At 43.1% G+C, this 14,415-nt stretch overlaps 1 protein-coding gene across 1 annotated transcript in view; it reads right to left on the bottom strand.

The window, feature by feature from the left end:
* Nucleotides 1-2,661: 2,661 nt before the first annotated feature.
* Nucleotides 2,662-14,415, bottom strand: part of LOC121287582 (phospholipid-transporting ATPase ABCA1-like) — a 186,328-nt gene continuing 174,574 nt past the window's right edge. The window contains 6 exon segments of the mRNA XM_041205510.1: nt 2,662-3,071; nt 4,760-5,003; nt 6,809-6,901; nt 10,592-10,695; nt 11,367-11,501; nt 12,503-12,644. Of these exon segments, the coding sequence (XP_041061444.1) occupies nt 2,931-3,071; nt 4,760-5,003; nt 6,809-6,901; nt 10,592-10,695; nt 11,367-11,501; nt 12,503-12,644 (859 nt within the window). The 3' untranslated portion in view covers nt 2,662-2,930.

Genomic DNA, 14,415 nt, shown 5'->3' with positions numbered 1-14,415 from the left:
GGAGGGTGGGGGCAAGTTTGGTGAGTTCTGGACAGGGAAAGCCCATGGTTTCCTTGTGGAGCACTCCTGCCCTTGCAAGCAAACTAACAATTTAACTTACCTCAGACCCTCTTCCGGTCCTTGATGCAGCTCTTGACAGGTTTGACCTAGTGGGGAAGTCACTACTTGCATCAGGCTAAAATTACAGATGGGTCCAGGATATAATCAGGCCATGATCTGCATGTTTAAAACAGTACCCTGTTATCTTCTGGCTAATGTCCTTTGTCTATAAATTTTGCATTCCAGTCTTGTGAGAAGACAGTGGGTAAATTACTGCCCCTATTTCAATTGCTCTCCTTTAATTGTTTGCACCATTTGTGGTGATTGCCAGGGCAGGTGGTGGGGGTGGGGGAGTTAAAAGAAAATTCCCTGATAATATTAACTGTGACATCTTTGAAACTTCTAGCCAGTTGCACCAAATCTCCAAAGCAAAGTAGCCATTAAACTGAATGCACCAGCCTCTGTTGTATTAACAAAATTGAGGTGGCACCATTGGGGCCAGTAACCTTGGATGCTCAGGTACAAAAGATTCCACCCCATTAACAATTAAAAACTCATTAAATATACAAGTTGCTTTCTTGTGGCCTTATAAAGGACACGTTTTGTGCTATGCATCTTTGGGTGAAGCTATTGCCCAAGGGTAGTATTATAGTGAGGTCATATGCACCAATGAATGTCAATCGCACTCAAGTCCTTTCTCCTAAGTACAATGGTGTCAAGTGTGGCTCATTCTGATATCACTCTTGTTGCTGAGTCAGAAATTTGAGATCATGTCCTATTCCAGAGACTTCAGCATTTAATCTAAACTGACGCTTCAGCGCAGTACTCCAGGAGTGATGCCTTGCTGGAAATGCCATTTTTCTGATGATATGTTAGACATAGGCCCCATCTGGCCTCTAAGGTGGACATAAAATATTCCATGGCACTACTGTGAAGAAGAGCAGGGAGTTCTCCTGGAGTCCCAGCCAACTTCTACCAACACTTAAAACACAATACCTGGTCATCATCACATTACTGTTTGTGGGAGCTTGCTGTGCACAAATTGGCTGCTGGGTTTCCTACATTACAACAGTAACTACACTTCAAAAAGTACTTGATTGATTGTAAAGCACTTTGGGACATCCTGAGGTCATGAAAAGCACTATAAAAATGCAAGTTTTTCTTTTATTTTTATACCTCTGGGTGTAAGGCATAGAGATGGATGGTCCATTGCCCACAGTCAGACTCACATATTTGCATTGATTTGTAACAGAAGTGCAAGTTCCTCATAACTGATGTGACTCATTGAAACTTCCATTTATCTTTAAAACCCAAGTTAAGGCTGACAGTAAAAATAAACAATACAACTTTTTGTCAACAATAACCAGATGTTCTATTTGATCATTCTCAGTTTAATGCACATATCTAAAAGAGTCATGTGTGGTCTTGCAGTCAGCATTGGGCTTTGAAGTGAATGTTGGGCAAGGATCTGTTTGACTTTTCACTTTGAGTAATGCATTAGAGAGAGACTCCCTTAAATGGAGATCCACTCTGCCCAGCTGTTAAATAAGATGTCAACATGACTTGTGTGAGAAGAACATTCATTCAGTGGAATTAGTCAATGGGAGAGAGGTGGGCACTTTCTGTCTTTGCTCAGGGCTGCCCTGACACAATGACACCAAGTTCATTGATTCGAAGAAACTCAATGTTGTAGAAATGCATGCTGGGAATACTCCTGCAATTATTTTAAACAGAAATAAACTCAGGTCCTGTAGGTAGAACCCAGAGTTCAAATCAACATCTGAACTCTGAGTGAAACGTGTGCACCCGGCAAAATTGCCAGAGCAGTACAAGACACAGTGATTTTAAACACCATATGTATAGACACTGCCTGGCTGTCAGAAGCAGTGTTTGACCACTGCAATTATATATCAGACTCGAACTGTAAACAGCAAATTTTTTTTAAAAAAGTGCTTTGTTAGTTTAAACAGATAGAATTAACTTGTTTATTGCTTTAAAAAAAAATTAGAATAATTTATTTCAGAACAGCAAGAGCTGTAAGCCTATGTACCTGGATTGGGATGTGAACGCACAGCGTTCTGACTCAGATGAGAGTGCTGTGGTTGAGTTCTGTTTAGTGTAGGAACTGCCCTGGTTAGTTTACACTGAACGCATGAAAATTAGATACGCACAGAACTGAACATCATTCTGATTTTGGGACAGGGGTGCAGAGAATAGTGAGGGGCCCATGTAGATAAGACTGACACCCTTAATTCAGTTTATAGCAGTTCAGATTAAGGAACTAACAGTATCTGTCAGACGCCTCCAGCCATCCAATGGACCAGTGTATTGGGGCCAAATAATCCTTTCTTAGTTTCCTTGGCCCACACCTTATCCACTGCACATAAAAGCCTTTAGGCCCCTGAATTCCTCCCTCTCTCTCCACACCAAGCAGCATGCCACCTCTTGTCATCAAATGAGCAAAACACGGTCATTCCGACAGTACAGGATCATTAAGGTGGGATAAGTGGAGGCTAACTGCAATGTATTGTCATGATATTATTCATATTTTTTCTGTTTCAGAAAACTCCAGGACAAAAGTGCCAGATAAGCTTCAGCTGCAAGAGCTAAAACAAAACCCCAAAAGTATCTAAAAGGTGGAAAGAAAGTATAAATAAATCAGTTTGTACACTTGAACCGTTGTTCATACAAATCCAGGAAAGGTACAAGGTTAGGAATAAGAGTTTTTTTTCTGTCTGAAGTTAATTAAAGGTAACTTGAAATGGGAGTTGAGGAGTTTGCCATTGACAATCCAGTGACAGATACTTCAGTCCTGGCACAACCCTCAACTTACTGTGTTTGGAATCTTCTATTTGCATTTCAGATGGGAAGTGGTTTCACTCATACCCGGATCATACTGAACTCTCCCTCATGTTTTCATCTGCTAAAAAGTTTGTGATGCGCTTTACGGTGTCTTTATATTGCGGTCCGTGTGTGAAAATGTCCTTCAAATAGTCATCTTCACTTTGGTCCTTGGCAAAATTGACGAATACCTGAATAAGAAAAAGGAAAGAGTTATAACTACAGGAAATGAAACATCTAGGTCCAATAACTAGAAGTATGTTTAAATGCATATTGTATTATAAATAAATAATTATTTTCTTGGATTTTGATTCTCCTGCTTTCCTGAAATGCTTACCCCTGCTAGGACAAGGGTCTAATAGCACAGATAATTCTCTTACCTCATATAAGGAGCCATTCCTCAATTGTGAACTTGGACAATGAACATCAGGATATTGAACCATGGGAGGAGTATCAGGATTAATAGCCGCCAAGCGTGACACTGTCCTCACCATATATCCACCTGTGCATTTTCTTGCAAGGATCAATGGACAGTGATCAGGACCACTAGGTGATTTTTCCCTCCCTTGTCCAGAGCAAAGCACGAGGCCAACTGTAGCATCCCTATCCTCACCCAACCTTTCAGCAGCTAACCAGTCAGATCAAACTGGAGATGAGGAGCAGGGATCTTTCTGACCTATGTAGCTCAGTTATTCACAGCTTTTACCATCCAAGCCATGAGACACCAATTTTAAATGAAACTGCCTCTACAGAAATTAAATATAACACATTGCTCATTAAGCCAACAATGTCACCATTGTCCTGTGAGCTAAATCTTATTTCCACTTGCCATTGTGCAGGCAGAGCTGGAGAGTACAACAACAAACTTGAGGTCACCCACACCTCCGCCACTCCAACTGCACCGCAGTATTATGGTGATTCCGTTCGATGTCATGACAATGGGAAAAGGCAGAAAATAAGCTGCTGCACCCGTCCTGTTCAAAACATTCACCCGATAGAAAAGAGTCTAACATCTCTCCCATCCTGTGAGCCATATTGTTGGAATAGTTTTCTATCTTAAACTGAAACAAGGCCAATTGTGGGAGAATCACCCTTGCTGGAACTCGAGGCCAATGGGAAGAAAGCAGAACAAATTTGGAGGGGGGTGGGGAGGGAAAATTGAGCGGCACAAAGTAGTGATCGTGAAGGGAATACCTTGAGAACAGCTCTGACCCAGAGTTTAGTGCAGAATGAGGCCTGGATGTAGGATGGGGGGGTGCCGGGGGTGGAGCGGGGAAAAAGGGGAGGGGTGGGAGGTGGTGGGAATGGCTGGGGAGGAGAGGAAAGCAGAGCAAACTTGGTGCGGTGGTGGGGTGGGGGGGGGGGGGGGGGGGGGGGTTGTTTTGTTGAATGGAGGGGCACAAAGCAATGATGGGGTGGGGGAATACCTTGAGAACGGCTCCTGCCTTCTCAGCAGCTCCGACCCTATCAGCAGCAGTTGGTGGACAGGCTGGGGATCAGAGGTACATTTCATAAGGTAATTTCCATTGACCAACCAATCCGACAGGTGTCTCCAGGACTACGTACCCACTGCCATATATAATTGGAATTAGTACAAACATTAAAATGACCTAACAATTCAGTCCTGGGAACTATTTAAATGAACACATCAAATTTTTAAAAATGTTTATCAAGAGTTGAAACTTGATAGAAGTTGAACTGATATGTGGGCACTGGTGATCATAAATTTGTGTACACATCCAGGGCTTGCCTTTCCTGGGCTAGAGATCAACATGGGAGCTAGCCATATGCCCAGGTGTGTCAGCCAGCAATGTCCCTGCCCTGGTCTCAGAGCTGCAGTACAATGTTGCCCTGGTATATCTGGTAAATGAACTCTTACTTGATCTAATGTGGTTTGAGATACTGAATAGTCTTCTATCTTCAGCTCTTCTTTATTGGTCGTGAGGGCACTGAAGATTTTGGCCAGGGAGCAGCACCCAGTTGGTATCTGGTACTGTAGCATGCTGTGGTGCTTTTCTTTCAATACACAGCCTGGGAATGTGGACACCATGAACTCCTCGACAGTAGACCAGTCGGGCGTGGAGCTATCCATCCTCAGGATGATGGTGTAACCGTCTCCAAACCTGGGGCAAAGTATAGCATAATGGGTTAATAGTTATGGTAATGAGGCAGTAATGTGCATCATGATGTAATAGCGATATCGGCAGTCATGTGCTAGAGACTCAGCTGAGAGGATGTAATAATCAGCACATGAGAGAGATGTATTTACCTAGAAGCTCGTCATGTATATAGTAAAGTAGTTTTGAAGAAACCTACCTGAGTCAGACTCAAGTCATTCATGGCTAGAGAGAAACCTTCCTAATATTGATTAGGTCACAATTTATGCAAAGAGAACCACAAAGCAATTCATTAGTTTGACAGCAGGAACTTTCCAAACAGAGACAAAAGGAGGAAATAATTTTTAAGTTTGACTTCTATTGCAGCTTTGATTCCTCCTCCCTCTTGCCACCCCTCTTGATACGATGCCCTGCAAAAATATATAGAACGTTTCACACGTGAAAGCAGAGAACAAACAGGCCACACTACAGCACATACCAGAGGTCAGGCAGGTTGCAGGTTCCAGTCCTGCTCTAAATCCCAGCCCAGGGGATGGGGAAAGGCTGCAACATCTGAAAAAAGTTATAAAGTCATAGGAAAAGTAATGCCTGGCCAATTCCTGACATTTATTTGTAAAAGCTGTGGTGGGGGAGGGCAGGAGCAGAGGGAAAGGCTGTCAGGTGCTGAGATGTGTACTCATCTGCCTGGTTACAGAGGCATGAGATCAGATGAGCAGAGAAAAATAAATTCTGCAGGAAAATATCCCCAAAGGAAAACAAAGTTTAGAAAAATTGAAAAGGTTCATGGCTGGGCAATAGATCAATAGAACATTTAAGAGGCCATAACTTGCATTTATTTACTGCCTTGTATCCTTCAAAAACATCTCAGTAAAAAAATCACTGTTGTAGTTACTGTTGTTATATTGACCAAGCAAGCAGCCATTTTGTGCACAGCAAGGTCCAACAAAAAGCAATGTAACAAAAGACCAGTTTGGGGTACTGATCAGTGTGCTGAAGAGCTGCTTGATCTCAGAATTGTGCCCTGGAATGCTTAACATCCACCTGAATGAGATTGGGGCCTCAAGTCTGCTTCATCCACAATGCAGCATTGTCTCAGTGTTGCACTGCAGTGTCAGCGTAGATTTGATGCTGGAGTGTGATAGGAGCTCATGATCTTCTGACTCAAGAGGACAGAGTGCTATAGATTCAGGTAAGCTAACATTAAGTGGGTTAGATATGTAGGGGTCAGCATCATCATCATCATTTAAAAGACCAATTTATCCTGATCTCACTGTTCTAATTGTACAGGAGATGCTGAGTGGCTGGCAGTGAATTGCATGGCACTAATCCAATTAAGGAGTCCAGATAACCAAATGGACAGTGACGCTGAAACAAACACTGATGTTATAGCATCACTTTATTACTGGAGATAGCAGTGTTTGTTTCAGTATCACAGTGCATTAGCCAACAAGTTTAAATAAATAATTACAGCTCAGTTAAACTGATATTCCCCTCAACAGGGGACAGTCCAAAGGTTAATAAAACTTTAAAAGTGGTTGGTTTATTCGATGCTTCTGGCAATTTCACCACACTGATGTAACACAAGGGCTTCATGCGGCTGCTTCTGATAGTGATTTACAGAAGAATTCACTATTCAATGAGTTAGAAAGGATTAGCTTTGACTTATCCAAAGACTGCATATCCTTGTGGAAGAGAATATTAATGTAGCTCCTGATATTCTGTTTGTGTCAAAAGTACACAATGTTAAATGGTACTTGCGTGCATTGTAGCTTGAATCATAGCAGAGATTTGAAAGCAGAGTTTGATGTTACCTGCTTTTTAGGTGCTGCACACTGCCCAGACAGCGGAATCGCCCATTCACCATGATAGCCATCCTTGTGCACAGAGCTTCACATTCCTCCATGCTATCTCAAGGAATAAAAAGATCACACACTGTCATCCTTTTACAAACTCAAAAACCTGCAAGTATTGGTTAATCATCCAAAACAGGCTAAATTTATCTTGTATTAAAAATCTTGTGCTTATAATGAGCTAACATTGCTGATTGAGTTGTGCTGTCATGTGGTTGGAATGGATCAGATTGCCACATTCAATGCCTTTTTAAAAAAAATCTACCCAAAGTTTTGTGTTTCTTTTTCTCTTTTTTAAAATATTTTTTCCAACTTCCCACTTTATTCAATCTCTCTCCTTTGCCTGACTGGAATCACCTCATCCCACCAGGCTTTGCAGTGTGCTCTGTCCTGCCTATATAACTTGCATTGTCGCCTTTAACAGGGAAAAATATTCCAAGGCACATCACAGGAGTCTAATCAGACAATAAGCCAAATATGGAGATATTAGGAGGGTTGACTAAAAGCTTGGTGAAAAAGGGTTTTAAATTGGGTCAAAAGGAAGAGGGATGTGAAGAGGCAGAAGTTTAAACAGGGATTTCCAGAACTTAGGGCCTAGACAACTGGAGACATTGTCATTGGTGGTATAAAGGCAGTGGCAGAAGAGGCCAGTCAGTGGAATGCAGAGTTCTTAATGGATTGTAGAGCTAGAGTAGGTTAGAGATAGGGATGGGCAAGACCATGAAGTACTTTCAAATGAGGATGGAAGACATTGGGGAACTAGGAATCAATCAGGCACAGACAGGGATGGTGGGTGATGGGACTGGACACGAGGCACATACTGGCAGTATTCTGAAGGAGATGAATATTATCTAGGGCAGAAGATAGGAAGCCAGTCAGGAGATCACAGGATTAATGGGGTCTGGAAGCATGGATGAGGGTTTCAGCAGCAGTTGGGATGAGACAGGGTGGGGGAAAGAGATGGGTGATGTTGCAGAGGTGGATGTTGGATGAAGAGGGTGTGAGACTCAGCTCAGGGTTAAACAGGATGTTGCGTTTATGAGCAAGTGGAGGCCAGGAAGATAAGTTGGCTGTTCAGCAATTTGGTGGAAATGCAGCACAAGGTGGAGCTCATGGGTTATGTGAGCTCAGAAAAGGCATGAGAGGAGATATAAAACTAGGAGACGACATGGGTCAGAATCTTTGGGTCGGCGAGTGGGGGCGGGCCCTGCTCACCAACGCTTAAAATGACACATGGTGACGTTGAGCATGCGTCCTGACATCACCTTGCGTCATTCAGATATTCAGTTTGGCGGGCTCAAACACAGTAGTCTGCTGTGCGCCTGCCGAACTGTCAAATGCCTATTAAGGCCACTTAAATATCAATTAAAATACTTAACTGAGCTGCCTGTCCAACCTTAATGTTGGCAGGCAGGCGAAGAGCCCAGGCGGCCTTCGCATTTTTCATGAAACCTCATCCACGGGCAAGATAAAGTTTCATGAAGGTCTTTTAAAGTTTAATAACATTTTTCAATAAAATGTCACATGAGGGGACATGTCTTAAAAATTTTTTGTCTTTATTAAAATTTTTAAAGGGCAAACTAATCTCCGAGGCAGCTCTTTGCCTCAGGGAGATTCCTGCACTCCTTCACGCGCATGCACACAAAAGAGCGCAGGCCACAACTCCACCTACTCCCTTTGCCCGCACAAGGAGCGCACAACGCTTTCGGGTGCGCGTCACGCTGGGCGGGCCAATTAAAGCCCGCCCATGTAAAATGGCTGCCTGATTGCAGGCAGCGATTGGCTGTATGCCCGCCCACGCCCGCTCCAGTCCAACCACTCGTCCGACAGGGAGAAAATTCTCTCCATGGGTTCAGGGCTAGGGCAGTGAGTGAGCCAGGGAAAGGATTGTTGGGCAAGGTGAAAGTTGGCCTGATCAGAGCCTCAGATTTTGGTTTCCTGACTACTGCTAATTGGAAACCAAGCAGAGTCAGATCACACCAAAGTGCAACAGAATGCTAGCCATTTGATGTTCAACATATAGGCAGGACTTCACTCAGGTGAGTAATGTTCAGTTTGGGGAGGATGGGGTGGGAGAATTACTTTGTTCCAGCATTAAAAGCATTCCACTCAGTTGTGAACAGATCTTCCAGGTCATTCTGGGCTGGAGCTATTATAGTAATATTATAAACATAGCTATTCACTATTCAGTGAACAAGATCCTGAGAGTATGAGAAATTGTTCCCACTCAGGAGATCAACAAGAGAACACAGATTCAAAATAATTGGCAGAAGGAATAAAAGTGATGAGGAAAAATTTTTTGTTGGAGTCTGGAATGAACTTTCTGAGAAGGTGGTGGAGGCAGGTTCAGTCGAGGTATTCAGAAGGAAATTGGATTGCTATCTGAAAAGAATGAATGTGTAGGGTTATAGGGATAGCTCAGGGGAGTGGGACTAGGTAGAATGTTCTTTCAGAGAGCTGGTGCAGACTCAATGGGCCGAATGGTCTCCATCTGCATTAAAGATTCTTTGATTCTGAACTTTATCACCCCTGCTGCAGCCTAACTGATGTGGGATAAGCCACAGAATGGGGTTTTATATTGTGGGCCTGAGATCAGACCCAAGTTTGTCTTGTAATTTTATGCATTGATTTACACAAAGCCAGCTCATATGGTGTGACAGAGGAAATGCAACTTGCAGCTTAATCTCCCAGAGGAAAGTTCTGTATAAATATTCCCCAACTTTCAAAGGTGTTCAAGCAAAATCCCAGAAAAGTCATTCACTGCATTATTTAACCCTGGCCTGCTGTTCTCCACAAACAGCATCTACCATCTCCCTATTGTAGCGAGTACCTGACCTGAGACTGCTTGTTGGGGCAGTGTACAAGGAGCTTTACTATGTACTTTTCCTGGCAGGGTTAATTACTTTAAGGAGAGACTTCTGCTCCATCTCGGGAGGTCCGCATCCATCCAGTCAGATGGCTGGCAGCTCTGTGGTCCCAGTAGCACCAGCTGGGGCTACATGCAGTCCCACTACACCAAAGAACCAAGTCGGCGTTAGAGGGGGAGGGGGGAGAGTGTCTCGGCAAGAGGGGTTACATTCAGGAGGCTGAGGTGGGGAAATAAAGGTTGGGAGGGGATGGTGCCTCCGATGGGCCCAGGAGGTTTCTTCCTCCCCACCCCCCCTTTGCCTGACACCAACTCACAAAGCTAAAGCTGCCAGGCTTCCTGCAGGGGTTTGGCCTCCCCACCATTAATTGGCCACAAGGGGCTCAATAGGCCAAAGGGCAGGGATTAAGTCACCTGATTCCTCTCCCACGTTTTTCTAAAATTTCAGACAGGTTCGGGGTGGGCAGGTGGGCAGTAGGAAGGCCACCTGCTGCATTTTGTGCGCCCCCACCCTACCTTCAAACCTGCCAGTTGGGAGTGTAAAGTCCAGTACTGTGAATCTATAGCAGAAACCTTTCTGTTCTCCAGCATAATCATTCCTTACCTTAACGAGAATGAAACTGCTCGAAAGAAAATGTAAGGAGAATCAGATAGTGGAGGATTTTGCATTTTGTTACACCTAAATTGCAAAGGCTTAATTTCCAGGTATACAATTTCAATCTCAATCATTTTCAGCCAGTGTAATTGGGCTGCTCAAACTATGCACATAGCTGACAAAGTGCCTTTCATTTTAGGGTGGGTTGCATGTAGACCTGATAATACACACATTTTCACAAAGAATGCATCTCCAATGGAAACCACAGTCAGTGCACACCAACCTGTGTGAGGTGAGTACCACTGATCGCCCTTCCTTGATCACACTCAGGATGCAATTCCAAAGGAACCTCCTGGCCTTGGGATCCATTCCCGTAGTAGGTTCATCCTGTCAAAGAAGACGAGAATGATGAATAGTCCTTTGGTGACAATATCACTGTCCCCAACTTTTCTCCATCTTGTCTTGAAGTTAATCATTCTCACTGGGAACAGCTCTGTACACATGTGACATCCTCCTATAGCTCGAGAGACTGGGCAGTGAGTGGCAATAGACTCTATGAGGAAATCACAAATGAGCCTGGTCCTATCCTCAGCCACTTGGCCTTCCAGTTCTCAACAGCAATCAGCAACAGAAACCCTAGTTGATTTTCTTTCCCCTCCCTAATACAATTTGGATTACCCCAGTTGACAACCTGGCTCAAAATTCAGTCAATTCTGAACAGAACAAGGATTGAGCCTGGAATATGCCTGGGCTTATGTGGCCCCCTGGACATGTACCAACTGTACCACATGACTGATCCTCATCAGCAACATTTGTAATCATATTTTGTTAAAACTTTGAGCCCTTAGCAGCTTTCTCATTCCATCCATAAATTGCCTGGGAATTCCTTGGACTTTCTCTGACTCATCACCATAACTTCCATGCAGAGCAGTGGAAATCCTATTCATGCATCTAAATGGATTTCTGCTGATGTTAGTGAAAGGTGGAGTGAGAGAAGCTCAGAGAAAATTCCCAGCCATTGCCTTTGTTACTCATGGATCACATGACTTCTCACTAACCAGGAAGATGACTGGTGGGCATCCAATCAGTGCGATGGCAGTCGACAATTTCCGTTTGTTGCCACCGCTGTATGTCCCAGAAGGTCTGTCTGCATAGCGCGAGAGTCCAAGTTTCTTCACGGCCCATTCAGTGACCTACAAAACAATCCTAGGTCTTGAGGGAAACTGTAAGTAAACTCTCACTCCATCAAAAAAAACATTTCAAGCTGTGGTGAAGACATTGTTTGAAAGCCCAGCTCAGGGAACTGAAGCCACTGTACAGGCCACCAGGTGAAGGGACCAGTCTCATAGTGCAGGACACCGGACCAATTGAGGGGCAATTTAAAAATAAGGTGTCTCTCATTTGAGAGATAGAGGAAGAGAATATTTTGAGGGTCGTTAGCCTGTGGAATTCTCTATCCCAGAGAGCAGTGGAAGCAGAGCCATTGAATATTTTTAAGGCTGTGTTAGATAGATTCTTGATTGACAAGGGATCCAAAGGGTACAGGGGGTAGACAGGAAAGTAGAGTTGAGGCCACAATCAGATGGGCCATGATTTTATTGGATAGCGGAGCAAGCTTGAGGGGCCAAATGGCCTACCCCTCCTAATTAGTGCGTACGTGTGGCCCATAGCGCAGAATATCAGATGAGGGGTCGAGTACCAAAGTGCAGGGCACCGGGTGAAGGGAGCAGTCTCTTCCAATGATATCAGGCTTGTGTTTCAAAAGCCTTCTATTTGACTAAGGATGGGAAGAATGAAGGAGATAAGAAATGTAATAGGTTTCAGGACTTGGAAGGAATGGTTTAGGATAGGAGGTGATAATAATCTGGATTTCAACTAGACAGGATACAGGGAGGAAGAAGAATGTGTAAGGAAAATCTTAGGAGGCAGAAAAGAAAGCAATGGTGAGCAATAACCATTGTAACTGATAAAAGAGAAAGGAAAAATAAATAAATACAGAAAGGCCAGTGTAAAAGCAAACCTCTACTTCCACATTCCTCTTACATGTAGGACTTGAAAGAGTGATATTATTGAAGGGTCAATGGCAGTGTATAAGGAGTTTTACTATGTGGTTGACCTCAGTCAGTCATTCTTTGTTATGCAATACAAGATGGTCACATGGCTTTGGCTCATACTTTGTAAAAAATCAACCTACCTTAGCAACCTCATGCTCAGGAATGCCACGCAGCCGCGAGTAGAACTCCACATGTTCCCGCCCTGTCAGCAATTTGTTGACGGCATCAAACTGAGGGCAGTATCCCATGTTCTGGTGTACATCCTGGATGTTGGACAGAATGCTAGGGGAGGAGAGAAACTTGGGAATTAAAATAAATAAGCATTTAAAAATTGTAACATAATTCCTGATTTTATCCACTTGCATCGCCTTACCATCCTCACACCATCAACCTGAGGTGGGATGATCTGGCCTCCAGACACTTTGTAGGTGTGAATACTCTGTGTAGTTCTGGTCACCTGATCATATTACTGCCCTCAAGCGGAGACCACGATGTCGATTCTCGGTAATGGGAATCTCAATTAGTATGAAAGACTCAGAAGTTGATAATGCTCCGTTAGCTAAAGATGAGTCTCTTAGCTAAAGATGAGTCTCTAAGCTGATCCAACTAAAATTTACTTTGGATGGAGCTAACAAAACTGATCTAGGCAAACTGTTCACTATGAAGAAGGGTTTACAATTGCAGGAGAGTCAAGTTCAAAATGAGCAATTAATATTAAAAAAGGAAGACAGGAGGAACTTTGTCACCAAAAATGTAATACATTATTGGGGACTGACACTGAAATGAACCATATAAATGAAATCAAAAGACAATTATGTCAGGATATTTCTCCTTTGTGATATGATTAAGAATTTCATTGAAGAGTAAATCTCTTGTCAAGACCTGTTTCTGGAGTGAGGGAGATTGCTGAACATGGTGAGATGGTGTGTAGATGAGGTTTGAAGAATATGGTAATGGGTGGGTTGGTAATTGAGGGATATGATGAGCCAGTGGTGGGTAGAAGAGATTTAGGAATGAGAAGATAGGTAGAAATGACTGAGGGACATGGCGAGATGGTGAGTAGGATAATATTGAACGTGATGTGGGGTGGGGAGGATTTATTTTTATATATTCTTTCATGGGGTGTGGGTATCACTGGAAAGGTCAGCATTTTTGCCAATCCCTAAATGCCCTTGAGCTGTGTGGCATGCTAGACCACTTCAGAAGGCAGTTAAGAGTCAACCACCATCCTAGTGTCTTAAAAGAATGGCTAGTGAGATAGTTGATGCGTTGGTTTTAATTTTTCAAAATTCCCTTGATTCAGGGAAAGTTCCATTAGATTGGAAAATAGCAAATGTAACTCATTTATTCAAAATGGGAGGTAGACAAAACAGGAAACTACAGGCCAGTTAGCTTAACATCTGTCGTAGGGCAAATGTTGAAAGCTATTATTTAAGACATTATAGCACTTAGATAAATTCACAGTAGTCAGAGGGGAGAGGGAAATCATGTTTAACCAATTTATTGGGGTTTTTTGATGTGCTTTGGATAAATGGGATCCGGTAGATGCACCATACTTAATTTCCAGAAGGCATTTGATAAGATGCTGCAAAGGTTATTGCAGGAAAAAAAGCTCATGGTGTAGGGAGTATCATTGGTATGGATAGAAGATTGGCTAGATAACAGGAAACAGAGATAAGGGATAAATGGGTCATTTTCTGGTTGGCAAGATGTAATGAGTGGTGTGCCACAGGGATCAGTGCTGGGGCCTCAAACTTTTACAATGTATTTAAATGACTTGGATGAAGGGACCGAAGGTATGGTTGTTAAATATGCTGATGATACAAAGATAGGTAGGAAAGTAACTTGTGAAGAGGACATAAGAGGTTACAAAGGGATATAAGTAGTTTAAGTGAGTTGGTAAAGATCTGGCAAATGGAGTATAAGATGGGAAAATGTGAAATTGTCCATTTTGGCTGGAAGAATAAAAAAGTATATTATCCAAATGGTGAGAGATTACAGAGCTGAAAGATGCAGAGAGATCTGGGTGTCCTGGTGCATGAATCACAAAAAG

Source organism: Carcharodon carcharias, chromosome 14 (assembly GCF_017639515.1).
Source record: "Carcharodon carcharias isolate sCarCar2 chromosome 14, sCarCar2.pri, whole genome shotgun sequence".
Lineage (NCBI taxonomy): Eukaryota > Metazoa > Chordata > Chondrichthyes > Lamniformes > Lamnidae > Carcharodon > Carcharodon carcharias.
This window is presented reverse-complemented; position numbering and strand designations above follow the sequence as displayed.